Source organism: Pristis pectinata, chromosome 8, assembly GCF_009764475.1.
Source record: "Pristis pectinata isolate sPriPec2 chromosome 8, sPriPec2.1.pri, whole genome shotgun sequence".
Taxonomy (NCBI): Eukaryota; Metazoa; Chordata; class Chondrichthyes; order Rhinopristiformes; family Pristidae; genus Pristis; species Pristis pectinata.
In genome coordinates, this window is record NC_067412.1 from 74,001,394 (window position 1) to 74,016,447 (window position 15,054).

General features: G+C 36.8%; 1 protein-coding gene across 1 annotated transcript in view; it reads left to right on the forward strand.

Annotated features, from left to right (window-relative positions):
- Positions 1-11,992, forward strand: part of tex11 (testis expressed 11) — a 73,409-nt gene extending 61,417 nt beyond the window's left edge. The window contains 7 exon segments of the mRNA XM_052022316.1: positions 805-883; positions 1,852-2,001; positions 3,224-3,332; positions 7,305-7,384; positions 7,387-7,424; positions 7,956-8,123; positions 11,921-11,992. Of these exon segments, the coding sequence (XP_051878276.1) occupies positions 805-883; positions 1,852-2,001; positions 3,224-3,332; positions 7,305-7,384; positions 7,387-7,424; positions 7,956-8,123; positions 11,921-11,992 (696 nt within the window).
- The last annotated feature ends 3,062 nt before the right edge of the window (positions 11,993-15,054 follow it).

Consider the following 15,054-nt stretch of genomic DNA (forward strand, 5'->3'; position numbering starts at 1 on the left):
TAAGATTTAGCTCATTAGGAAAAGTAGATTCTTTCTGCTTTATCTGGTGATATTTCCCAGCAAAATGGAATACTACATCCTGACATTGCATTATTAGACTGTATCAGTTTCCTTAAACATTATTTCCTTTTTTATTCTCGCACTTGGCTGGAGCAGGAATCCCAAGGTTATAATATCCTGTGCTTAAAGTTATAATCCCATTTTTTAAATTTTTAAACTATTTTTATATTGTATATATATGTTTAAATTTATATCATATTTTCATATTTATCTTGCATGATCTTTATTTATCTAAATCATTAGCTTCTACAAGACAGAATACATATGTGCTTTGGAAAGAAACTGTTTCTCTGAGGTTGCAATTAGTCACTAAGTATATTCAAGATTAATAGATTTTTACATATTAAGACAGTCAAGGAATATTGTGTTAGTGCAGGAAAGTGGTGCTGTGGTAAAAGATCTGCCATGGTCTTGTTGAATGGTGGAATAGGCACGGGGGCCAAATGTCTTAATGCTGCTTTTCTTTCTTGTGTTCTTGTGACAGCTGCTGATAAGTGAATATTTATCCATTTGCACAAATTGTTATGGTTTGGCTAGAAATTAATTGAATGGTAGTTATTGCGAGTTCAGGAAGATCTCACTATCGCACACGGAGCAAACCACCCAGAATGTATGATGATGTGCAATTTAGGAAATTATAGAGTGTTTGTGAAATAAACAGATAAAATGTTTCATTCTGCTGAGTTAAAATATTAGAAATTTCTACATGCTCCTTAGCATTTCATTATTATTTTCATCTCTTAGATTGGAAGTCTGACTCAAGCAAGGGAGGATATTCAAGCTTGTTGGGAGATTTGGGCAACATTGAAATCCACAGCTGCAGGTCAGTGATTAAGGACAACTTGAATCTGTCTGAATGAATTGTCAGTCTTTGTACCTGCACTGCCATTAGAGACCCGGGCTAACATTTCTGAATGCATTAATTGAATTCATTTTACTTCAAAGGTCTAAATATAGGTGGAAAGAAAGTCACTATCAATATTTCAGTTCTCCGGTTTGTACATGAGTACTGATTGGCATTAATAGACAGCCAGAATTTAGAGCAAATCATTTTTGTATAAGACATTCAGTGGGAATTGTTTTATATTTTTTTGATTGGTTCCCCATGTGAACAATTTTTTTTAAAAATCCTGTGGAGATTTGATATAACCTTGAGCTGCACATATCCAATTTCCAAGTTTACAGTGAGAAAACATCAGGTACATCAGATAAACTGTCATCTTCACTACATAGCTGATAATCTGTTGGAGTGGATTATTTTCCTGTTATTAAACCTTTGCTACCGAGCTCCATTCATTCCAGTCATTTCAAAAAGATGAAAATTGGGTGAACTCCACAACAGGCAAGCAATCCACTCCATTAGAGCACCACTCATGATAAAGAACAATTTACCTAAGAGACATTTCTGAGCCATATTTCCTAAGTACATCATCTAACCTTCAAGCAAAATAATGGAATCTCAATGACAAACAGTGAAGAAAATCCATTTTTTCTTAACTGGATGGTTAATGTGGAGAGGTACTTGAACATGTTTGATGTCCCTTGCTTCCAGTACGGTAATGTCTGTTGCGTATTCCTTATTGAGAATTTCTATTCCACAGATTGCATTTACTTTGCTGTTCAATTAAACAGTTTTGCTCTAACTTTTATGTTCATTGTTAAAGCATCATTGTGGTGAAATTATTTAGAGCAATGTTCTGTGAATGTTAAAGTTAATATTTTGAACCATAAGAATTGAGATGTATTTAGTGTATCCTTTTTTTGTTGCTGTCAATCACTCTCTCTCTGCAGGTGACGTCTCAAAAGATCCTACAGAGACCCTACTGCTACTTTATGAATTTGAAGCCAGGGCTAAATTGAATGATCCTGAATTAGAGAATGTACTAGAGAGAATCTTACAGCTACAGCAATTAGAACCTAAAACACTGGAAACTCTGGCAGGTAAGTGTTAACCTTTTAGCAAAAAACAAACTGCTGGAGAAATTCAGCAGGTCAAGCAGCATTTGTGAGGCAGAGGGTGAAATGTTGACCATCCCTCTGTCTTCACAAATGTCGTTAGACCCACTGAGTTCCGCCAGGTGTTTGTTTCTTGCTCCAGATTCTGCATCTGCAGTCTTTTGTGTTTCCGTTAACCTTGTAGCCCTGGTCATCATCTTTTCCAAGTTAGTTTTGGATACCTGGTTAACTGTTAATTTGCAGGATAGGATTGCTGCCAAGATAACAATTTAATGCAACTGAATTAGTGTCAGTCTCTTATTTTTAATCCATAAAATGAGTGTCAGAGTGGGTATTAGCCTTTTTTAGTTGTCGCATTGTTACTAGTCAGACATTACTTGCAAAAGTGGCTATTATATTTATCCAGATAACAACAGCTATTTGTTGACTAATCCAGTTCAGACTAATCCAGTATATGGGAGGTACACTGAGGAATTTCTTTAAGGCAAGGCATCTTCATTATTATTTGAATGTTGTCTATAGCAGACTGCTAACAGGTTATGACTGTTGTAATTACACAGGAAATTATTCCTGCCATTGCACTTCTATTTCGCTTGATGATTGTCTGCCCTTGATAGATGTGCTGGAGTGTGCAAATTATGTAGTGTCTAGTTATCTACATAGTGTCCTGCAGGAAGGTGTTTTGATCTTCATTGAAATTAAGTTATTACTACTTAACAGACCCCTGAGAATTCTTTTAACAAATATTTTTAGATTGTTGTGAAATGATATTTGAATTTTAATATTTTTAAACATTTCACAGTATGCTTTTTGGTATTTAAGAAATTTCCTTCTGTTTCAGCTGAGGAATTGAGAGTGATTGTTTTTACTCGTTACATTTTTTGTGTCTTGATTACCTGGCATGGATGATTTAAAGCTTTGAAATTTGATTCTCCCTCTACCTATAAAATGGATGATCTATTACTTATCCATGGTTCAGTTAGAGAACTTTCAGTACAATGCCTTTTGAAACAAAGTATTTGAATTTATACCCATAATTTGTTTATACTTAATTTTTTTTGCTGCGAAAAGATATTGCATGTTTAATATTGCTGCAGTTCCTAGATTTCTGGTCCAGCCACAGAATGAATAGTATCTCATTAAATGAATTGTATACCAGTCCACTTCATGGAGGATAATAGAATTTTTATTCTCTTGTAAACTGAAGCATTATCCATGGAATCTCCTGCTCACTACCCTTCACTCTGTAAAAAGGCATTGAAGATTGCATTATCTCTTCAAAAGAAGCAACCTTGTATGGATGTAATACGGTGCAGGTCAGTAACAAAGTCAGAAAGGCTTGTAAAACCACTTGTTCACACAAACTTTACCTATTTCCAGGAATTACTAGGCATTGTCTCCAGTTAATTGGTTCTTGTTCCACACTGCTGTTGCCCGTACCCATTTGGTAAAGAACTAGCATGGAAATTACCTGTCAGAAGTTATGGTTGTGACATGAAAAGTGCTATTGTGTGGCAGCAATACTAATGACATCCATTGCTATAAAGGAAAAAAATTTTGAACATCAAGTCTTCAGTATGACTCGCTAATCAAAATAAATAATCTTACCTATTATCTTGCAAAACATTTCAGAGCAGAATTTCAATCACACTGCAGTTTTTGTTTAAACCTTCATAGATCCCATTTGTATGCAATTGTATTTTCAGCATTGTAGCATGCTTTATACTATTATTGATATTGAATTAGGTGGTAGATGTGCACCCAAATTATGCCAAATATACACCAGTGACATCAATTCTTATGTGGAGCTCATGTGATATTTACCCTGCATTGTTGAATTGTATATACCTATATGCAGCTAACACAGTTTGTTTTGTGCACAGCAAATCTTGTCTCAACCATAGGAAGAAGCCTGTTCCTGTGCCATTTAAAGGTGTTGTCAATTAAGATGTTAGCCAGAGACTAGAGATATAACAAGCCTTTATTTGATCAGTACAAGCATGATTGGGGTTCTCATGACTCGAGTCATAATACACGTTTTTTTCTACAGATATCCAACATTATTAAAGCCTGACCTGCTGGGCAAATCACATGGCCCTGCTATTAGCAACACATGACACAGACAAAGAAGTATCTTCACCCCCTAACTTCCTCCATTAACCCACTTGACCAGACAGCCCATCACCGTGGCAACCCTCACCTCGTCCTAGCACAGATAGTCACCATTTCCCTTCATCATCAATATCTTTCAGTTCATGGAAGTACCAAGTCTTCAATGCTAAGTTAAAGCAGAACACAGCAAAATTCAATGCTTCATAAGACTCCCTGGGTTATTTTGTAGAATTCTATTAATTTATCAAGACACTTAAAATGGAGTGTGATCTTCTCTGCTATGCAATATGACACTTGTTGTGGCATAAACTTCAATGTATCTGTTCTCCCCATGTAACTGGAAGTCTTATGATATCATCAATCTTGATTACAGAGGATTTGCCTCATTATGAGTTAATTTTCTGGGTATATTGCTCCAAGTCATGAGGCTAATATGGTGATTTCTTTTTTTCAAGACAGCTTCCAACATATAATATTTACAAAAAATATATGGTGAATAGTATAGCATAATACTGAAATTTAATGGAATGATAGTTTTCTTACTAAAGTTCATTGATTTGTCTTTGGAGCTTTTTATTTCCATGTGTCTTCTGTTAATTGCTCTTGGTACCTTGACAATTAGGAGAACTGGATATTTACTGGTAAAGGTAGTTGTTTAAGCCCCCTAAATAAATCACAATGATCTTTTTGATGCCTGAGTAATGTGACAAAGGTAGGATCCAGACATAAAGACAAATGCCAATGAGTGTGCCGATCATCAATCTTGATTACAGAAGACTGGCTTCATTATGAATTAATTATCTGGGTATATTGCTCCAAGTCATGAGACTACTCTGATGTGTATCTATTATGTTTGCTGATGATACAAAGCTGGGTGGCAATATGAGTTGTGAGGAGAATGTAGACAAGCTAAGTGAATGGGTGAGGACATGATAAGTAGAATGTAATGTGGAAAAATGTGAAGTCATCTACCTTGGTAGGGAAAAAATAGTTTTTTGTTAAATGGTGAAAGATTAATAAATGTTGGAGTTGGGAGGGACCTTGGTGTCCGTGTACAAAAATCATTGGAAGTTACCATGCGGATATTGCAAGCAACTTGGAAGGCAAACAGTATCTTGGCCTTTTAGTACAAAGGGACTTCAGTACAGAACCAAGATGCTTTACTGGGATTGTTTAGGGCCTGCATGAGACTGAATCTGAAGTACTGTGTATGGATCCAGTCTCCCTATGTAAGAAAAGTTCCTTGAAGGCACATATTTAATTTTTAAATAATAAACCTCTAAATAAAAAAGTGATGGATTGTGACAAATGGAATCACATTTCCTGGCATATTTTAAAGCAAGTTCATGTGTATGTTTGAATGACGTACAAGCCTGAATGATGAAAATCACTTTCTGCATAAAAGAAGCAGATTAAGGTTAGCCTTTATCACCGTGTTTAACAAGTGGCAGGGGTCCTGCACATGTGTTCCACTAAAATTTGGAAAAGTAAATTTCAAATCGTAGAACAGCTGTACCATGGCGCTTGCAGCATACAGACATGAAATATCAGCCATAACTATTTCAATTCTGTTGCACATATAGAGGCCATAGATTCATGTATCCTACTGACTGAAGATTTTTTAATAACCAAAATTAACAGATTTTTGCTGAACTCTCAAAATAAACTGAAAAACACCCATGAACTGAAACAAAGTGAAAAGTTTACTGTAAATCGTAATTGTGATGAATGGAGAGATAATTCTTTGCAGCTTAATTCTAAAATGCTTCCATCTAGCTCTTTCATTATGAATGCTATGTAATACTTTAGGAATGGAGCTATCCCATGGGCAAATTCATGACTTCAGGAAAAGAAGAAAGTTAAGCAGAGTTGGGTAAAAGTTACTAAATATAACCAATGGCAAGCAAGACAGTACTATTATTTAGAAGTAGCATATAAAATAACTTCCTCAGTGTGATGTTTGACTCAGAAATATGTTTTTATATTTATTACGAGCATTTATGTGGGGAGGATTTGAAATTAATATTGGGGGAAATAGACAGCAGAGTTAACCTTTATTGAGGGACAGGTCATTCATATGTTGAGACTTAAAGGGGATTAGTGCACTTTTGGGAGCATAATTCAGATGTAATTCCTTTTCTGCAAGGTTTGGGATGTTGATATATATTTCCATTTTTCATTATTCCTTATAATGTAGAAGGAGGCCATTCAGCCCCACTGAGTCTGTGCCAACTCACAGAGCAATTGCATTCCCCCATTAATTTTCTCTGTCACCTTTTCTCCCCACACTGCCATCAATTTCCTCCAGATTCTGTCACTCACTGGGACTAATTTACAGTGGCCAATTAACTTATTAACCTGCACGTATTTGGGATGTGGGTGGAAAACAGAGCATCTGTGGGAAAGTCACATGATCCCAACTCAATGCAGACAGCACTGGAGATCAGGATTGAATCGGATCATTGGATCTGTGAGGCAGCAGCTCCACAGGCTGTGACATTGTGCTATCCAACTCTAAGGATCTATTTTACTCTGTTTGCTATTTAAATCTATAACAAAACTGTTGCTAATTCAGAAGAAGATCCAGGCACAAGTTTGAAATGTGGGAAGACAGACTCCAAAGTGGAGAACACTTCATGTAAACTTACTTTTTTTCTCTTTTGTGGGGAGATACTTGGACATGGTTTAAAGGTATCTATTCTTGTTAATGCTGATTACTGTAGTGCAACAGAGTGGGAACAGTAACTTCTGGTTTTTCTCATTCAAGATGCCATCTTGTTACTTTTTAAAAGTGCCTTTGTTTTTGCCAGAATGGAATAGATCTTAATTGTAATCCAAAAGCAAATACTGCAGTAACTATAAATCTATAATAATAGCAGAAAAGACTGGCAATATTCTGCAGTTCAGGCCGTGTTTATGATGGAGAACAGGATAAAACATTTCAGGTCAATGACACCATCAGAACTGGGAAAAATTAGAAGTAAGTTTTAAGATGCAGAGAAAGAGGGAGGAGAGGAGAGAAGAGAATGCTAGAGATGATCTCTAATCCCTCTTTCACTGTCAACCTTTTATCATTTAATTAATCCTGCTTCCACCCTTTCACAAACCATTCCTTTTTTGTCCTCCTTTTAACATTTGTAGACTGTCATTAAGGATTTGCAATTTTTTCCCCACAGTAAGTTTTTGCACAGTCTGATCCAGATCTCACTCCCGACAGGAGTGACGGAAATTGAACCTCGGATTCTGGAGGAAGTCTGGTCTTCTATGAGGAAGCATTAGTTATTACTGAGAGCTCGGTGAGTAATTGGGATGATTAGGGAAAAGACACAAGGCGGAATTTAAAAAATAATTAAAACCTGTGCTGAAGACATATTCACTTTGTGCTTAAATCCAATGCCAGAACAATGAGTTCCAGATGGATCAGAAGAGAATCAAACTTCCAGGCTAGCAGCTAAACCTACTCTCAGCACAATTTCTCTGAGCTTGATGCACACTAGATGCCTGTCTGATGCCCCAAAGTGAGTCATTGGTGAAAGGATATTACTGATAACATTCATTTGGCCATAAATATCCCCAACAACCGTATTGTATCCTTGATGGTTGGTAAAAGCATGCAGTAGCATTCATACTTTGTCCCCCTGAATGGTTGTGTTGCAAATTGTGGAAATAAGGCACAATGCACTCTTGATATTTAAATAGTATGAAAATGGAAATATTGACATTTATCATGAGGAAGAAAAAACTTGCAAGTTGGATACTGCACTTATCTTGCATTGTCGGGTGGGATAAGTTTAGGCTCGCCACCCTATAGATTCTCTTCTCTGTAGCAGGAGGAATACCCAGAGATTGAGATCCTGTGGCTAATGACTCGAGCTTGGAACACTGGAGCTTCCTTGTATAGTTTTGCAAAATATTCTGAAGCAGAACAATGGTGTGGCCTTGGAATGCGTTTTCTGAAACATCTGGGTTCTCTCAGGACCAGCTATGAAAGTCAGGTAAGAGCAGTGTCACAGAATTGCTCTATTTCGTAATAAAATTACCAACCCTATTCTTGGATTAGCTTGCTGTTTAACAATAAAAATTTTTCATTCTTGTAACACGTTATTACAGACAAACTTTCCAGGGCACTTCACAAACACAATTGAAAAAAATACAGCAAGCCAAAGAAAGGGATATTAGAAGAAGGTGACCCTAAAACTTGGTCAAAGGGAAAAGTTTAAAGAGACTGTTAATAGAAGACATGGTTTAGAGAGGAGAAATTTAGAAGGTGTTCCAGAGCATGGGATGCTAGTGGCATCCTCAATAGACCTTGCAGTACAGTAATTAATGCCCTTTTCTAGCTGTCTTGACAATATTAACGATCAACCTCATGGAATTGGAGTCACATGTATGACAAACCAGTTGGAGGTTATGGATTCCTTCCTTAACTGAGGACTTTGTGATTGTAGCATTGTTACAAGTGAAGCTCCATAGAACAAAGACATTTGTCAGCTACTGTACTTTGCTTCCTGCACTGAGCCAGTTTTGGATACCATTTATTACTCTACCTTGGACCCCTTGGGATTTTATTGCTTTCACCATGTTTGAAAGCTCACTGAGATTTAGGTAGCCTATATTAAATACACCATCCTCATCAATCCTCCATGTGACTCCTCAAAACATTTAGTCAAGTTAGTCAGACACAGATTTCCCTTCAATCTATGCTGATTGTCTTTGATTGATCTCTGCCTTTCTTAAAAAAAAGTGCTTATACTGTAATTCAGAATTGATTCAAGTATGTTGCCCACCATTGAAGTTAAACCAACTGGTTTTCAATTATTTGGTTTAACCCTTCCTCCCATTTTAAACAATAGCTTTCTTCCTGCCCACTCATCTATCCACCCACCCACCTAACATTACTTTGCACCCCTTTTAAAAATGGTAATCCTCTAATTACGACTTCTTTTATAAGATAGTTGTACAAACACAGACCTTGCCCACCATGTCCATGCCAATCTTTTTGCTCATCTACACTAATCCCTTTTGCCCACATTAGGTCCATATCCTTCAGTGTCTTGACTATTCAAGTGCCTGTTGAAAATGTAGTGATTATCTGATTCCACCAACTCTCTGGCAGTGAATTCTAGATATCAACCACTCTCTGTGTAAAAAGAAAAAAAAACTTCCATCTGAAGGTCGCCTTTAAAACTCCTTCTTTCATCTTTAACACATGCCCTCTTGTTTTTGATACCACTTCCATGCATAAAAGATTCTGACTATCTTCCCTGTCTATGCCTCTTTTAATTTTACATACCTCTGTCAGCTCACTCCTCTGCCTCCTTTGCTTCAGGATAAACGATTCCAGTTTATCCAATCTCCCCCTGTAACTAAGGTCTTCCAGTGCAGGTAGGATTGCAGATGAGTCTCCTCTGCACTCTCTCCAGTGCAAACTTCCTATTGTGTGGTGACCAGAACTGCACATGATATTGCAAATGCAGTCTAACCAGTTCTGGATAGTTTGCATCATAAACATCCCAATTTTTATTTTCTGTACCCTACCCTATCTAACCATGTTGCCTACTTTTAGGGAACTATGGACTTGAACTCTAAGGTTGTTCTGTTCACCAACTTTCCTTAGTGCCCTACCATTTACTGTATATGTCCTGCCCCTATTTGAATTCCCAAAATGCATTACTTTGCACTCCTTGGGATTAAACTCCATCTGCCAATGGTCTGCTGAACTTTCCATCTCATCTGTATCCTGTTGTGGCCTTAGATAGCCTTCCTCATGATCCACAACACCACCAACTTTCATGTCATTCACAAATTTACTAATTGTACTTCCTGCATTCTCAGCCAAATTATTAACATATATTACAAACAACAAGAGTTCCAGCACCAATCCTTGCGGTCTGCCAATGGTCACAGACTTCCAATCAGAAAAGCATCCTTCCACCACCACACTCTGCCTCCTATCATCAAGCCAATTTTGCATCCAATTAGCCAGCTCACTTTGGATCCCATATGCCTTAACCTTCTGGACCAGTCTGCCATGCAGGTAGACTGTCAAATGTCTTAATGAAGTTCATATGGACAATGTCTACTGCCCTGCCATCATCAATCATCTTAGTTACCTCCTTGAAAAACTCAGTCAAATTAGTGAGATTTTTTTGTTCCCATCAGTAATTTACGATCTTTCTCAAAGACAGCAATGATATCTTTCCTCTCAGCCACAACTACTTATTGAGACCTTTCCCACATGATCCATCTCCACACAGAGGTTATTTATTTTGTAACTAATAGTTATCTTATTCTCTTGGTCCTTAATGTAGTTATAAAATTTGGATTTTCTCTGAATTTTACTTGCAACCTTAGTTTCAACCCTGCACTTTCTATATTCCTTAAAGTTTTATGCTATGTTAAGTTCTTGGTGCCTGACATATGTCTCCTTTTTTTTGCCTTATTGTGTCTTTATCCACCTTGCCATCATAGGGTCTCTAAATTTGGCAATCCCACATTTCACCATCCTTTATGAATTGCCTATTATCCTTAAGTAGTGCATTTAAGTGACTTATGATATTGGCCTCTTGTTGAGGTATGCAGACAATGAGTAACATGGACTGCATGCTATAATCATGATAAAGAGTAGGTAGCAACAGGTGTAGGGTAATCACACATGCATTCACTGTGCCTGCCTTTAGAAGATATCCAATTCAACTCAAAGCTAATACATATTCGTTGCCACAATCCTCTTCATGATGTCAATAAATTCAGATCATGTTATTCAATCTTATTGTTTCCCCTCAAGACAGGTACATTTTCTCTTCAAGACATTTATTTTCCAAGAGAGAATGTACTGTTCTGGGAATTATTTTAGGACAGTAATCTAATTTTGCACATCAGCCATTTGCTCAAAGATTTGCTTGGAATTAGCACCTTACGGATGCAATTTTCCCTTGTGAAAAGCTGATATTTCTGTTCATTGGGTCTCTGATTTATTCCTTAGCTGTTAGTACTCACAATGGGTCAACAAGGCCCAGTCCCTTTTTAGATCTGAGTAACCAAATTGATGGTTGATTAAATTAGGCGTGCTGGAGAATGACTTGCTGTATGTTGCTTGATTAATTATTTTGAATCTAATGAGATTTTTATGAAAAGATTGTTGTTCTCAATCATGTTATTAACCACTATATTGCTTTTTTGACATGGGTGCACTGATTTACCAACGAGAGTAATCTTGTTCCAGAGTCCATTTGTGCACTCCATCATGGTTTCTGAAATAATGGGAAAGAATCTATAATCTGTTTGTTCTACCTTTTCATTGTTTTGTATATATGGATCTAATTTACAGACATAGGCAGTCTCCTTAACCTTCACTCCTCCCTAGAAAAAATTGAGAGTTCACCCAGGGCATAGTAGTTTTGTCTAAGGTCAACAGGCACAAAGGATAATATTTAATAGATGTACTTTAATTAAAAACTACTTTGTATGTTTGTTCAGTGGTAAAGTCTAAAACCATGGTGATATTGGCAATCGGTGATGCTTTACAATCTGATATGGTAGCCAAACTCCAAAGCATCTTATTCAATCTTGATTTAAGTAGTAGGCAAATATTGGAGTGACTTGTGGTGAATTCCAGGCAAATGTTACTTTGGCTTGGGGAGACGGCACAAATACAGACACTGATCTCCTAAGGAACGCAATCTTGTGTTCCCATGCCCCTCCCCTCCATTTAAAAGACTTTCTTACTCGTGGTATGTAGAGTATCACAAAGGTAAAATCAGTGTCACACATGACTTAATTGTTTCAACAGATGATGGGGCTCTACACTGAAATTTTGGATAGAATGGATAGAGAAAAGAAGATACTCCCCATTGAAGAGTAACTGAATTTCATTCACTTAACATGGACATTTCAGGAAAGTGGAATGTTGCTTCTTCAGAATAGTAAATCTATATAAATTATCCATTCAGTGTTTTCCTTGTTAAAAGAAAGGTCCATGTTCATTTAGTTTCATATTTGTTCCAAACGATGGTAAGGCCAATGAAGAAAACATTAGAAAGAAATATTTGGTTATTTGTAATTCATTTAAATTTCATTGGAGTTTTAACAAATAAAATGCAAGCAATATCCAATCACAAACTACATTACAAAATTAGTATTTTAGGAATAATTTTCCATATTCTGGGTTGCATTTGTAAAATTTGTGAATAACATTCTAGATTTCCAGATATGCATTAAGAAGAATGTTTACAAAACGTTTGGAGGTTTATTAGGATAGTAACCTGTCAGGCATATTTCATTTGTTGAGCTTTGTAAATGTTTTATCACTCGACTGTCAAGAGTATGAGATGAATATCATAGGTGACCTGTGAACAGCCACATATATTTAAAATAAACTGAGGCTTTCCATTGATTGAATGACAGTTGTTTGAATGTTAATTACCTCTGTTTTAAAAAAATCATTAATATATTGAAAGAGAGATTCAGAACAATGGCTATGGCCCCCTCTGGAATTATTTTGCCATAAATCAACAGTCTTTCTATATAGCATGACAAACATGAAGTATTGAGTTGTCCATTCTCTGACCACAAACAGGTTAAAATGCATCATCTACTTCATTTGCTTTGCAGGTTGTGATGAGGCTACTGTCACTGCTCTGATCAGTTTATTTAGCTGTGTTGCACTTTTTTGATTTATCTAAGAAAACTACTTTGTGTGTAATTTAAACATAATGTTATTGCTGTGTTAACATTTATCTCCTACCTGTAGATTCAGTACTGCTTTTTCGTTGCACTATGTTTTCTTTGGCTGTATGTGAGGACTGAGGATGACTTGCTTTCACGCTGGTTCTTTGGTTTTCGAGGTGATTTATAAGGCCATGGTAATCCCCACAGGTTAAGAATGGATTGGTAGATAGTTCTTGATGTTGTGCATTCATTTGGAATGGTGTATTGTTTCCAAGAAGGCTTTGAGAACATCCTTGAATCATTTCCTTTGTGCACTTGGTAATCTCTTCCCATGTGAGAGCTCAGAATCAAGTGTTTCCAGAGCCTAGTGTCAAGCATGCGAGCAGTGGCTTGCCCAACAGAGCTGACAATGTAGTTATGAATTCTGGGAATTCTGGCATGGGAGTGGACTCTTAATGTTGGTTTGCTTATCCAGTGGATTTGAAGGTTTTTGTGGTGATATCCAGTGTCTTGAACTGCCTGCTGTGGGTTTGTTAGTATAATGATACATTGTGTAACTAGGATCACTTTGAGATTTAAGATGGTGACTAGTTTTTTTAAAATATGAACAAGAAGAGTGTTTTTAAAAAACTCCCTCAAAGTATAAGTCAGTTTGTCCAGGAGCTCGTAAATTAAAGGCAAAATGCACTTTGCAAAATGACCAGGTCGGTATTCTGCTACCTGGCTTACTCTTCTACTTTCAGTCTCACAGCCCCACAAACGTCAGAAAAGGTTGTGCTTTGGTGGAATGCCTTTCTGAATAATGCAATGTAGAGTTTACCAGTCTGGACTATAGAATTTTATTCAATCTTTTGCAAAGTAAATCCTGCCATGAGGTAGTTCATGTCCAACTTTGTGGTGAAATAGCCACAGGATCCCAACACTGACTGAAGTTGAATTTTAAAAAGTTCATCTACAGCTAGGTTTTGGATAGATTGTCAGCAGGATGGGTGCAATGATGGTAGCAGAGGTGTAAAACCAGATTTGGTCAGTTGCAGGTGAAACTGAACCCATTTTGTGAATGATGTTACTGAGGGTCCACATGCAGAGACATTAAAAGTAGAGCCATGGAGGACTCTGGTTCCTTCTCTGAGCAGGTATGTTGTTCAGTTTGTGCCCTGGTGTCATTGGGAATGTTATATTTTGAGTGCAAGTCTGCTACTTCTAGAACCAGGCTAGTGACTCTTTTCTGCACTCCTTCTATGGCAAGTATATCCCCAATTCTCATTGCTCTAACCTTGTTAATCAACCTCTGGTGTGGAACTTCAATCATACACTGTCTGAAAATCCAAATACACCACATTCATTGGTTCCCCTTATCTCTTCTAGTCACATCCTCACAGAACTCCAGCAGATTAGTCAAAAATGATTTTCCTTTCATAAATCCATGTTGGGTCTGCTCAATCCTCTTATTCTTTTCAAGCTGTTAATTACACCCTTCATTAAAGATTCCATCATTTTCCTTACATTAATGAGAGAAGTGATTGTGGGACAGGGGAATTGGGCTGAGGAAAGAAAATACTGATAATGGTTAACCAAAATATGGAATTGGTTTAAAGGGGGTTCGGAGGGATTAGATAATTAATATTTCTAATAATTGAGTTTGATAGTAAAAACGGGAACTCTTCTTGTGATGCTTTTTTTTAAACAAACTCTCATCTACTTTATTGCTGTTCTGGCTTATTTCCAATTTTCCACTCTACATAAAGATAGCTCCTCAAAGATTCTGCAGCCTGTATGCAAAAATCAGTCCATCTTCTTAGGCTTCTGACCTGCAATAGCTCCAAGCTATGATTCAGTTTTAAAATTCTTGTTCTCATTTTCAAATCCTTCCCTAATAATGTAGGCTCTTTCAGTCCTACAACATTCACTTTGGATCACTCCAATTCTAAAACACTTGCACATCCCATTTTAATCACTCAATCGCCGCCTTTATTTGCAGTTCTGCTCTGATTCTCACCAGCTTCTGTTCCTTTAGGTTTTAAGGATCACTATATCTATTTGACTAAGTTCTAATATTTGTTTCTTTCATTTGTTCTAATATTTCCTTCCACAGCTTGGTGTGATATTTTACTTGGTAACAGTTCTATGAACCAACTTGGGGCTTCTCAGTTAAAGGCATTATATAAATATATTCACATTTATTACATGCACTTGTATTTCATTGATAATTGATAGTTGGTCAAACATGACTAAATGGAAAGTCATCTGATCCAC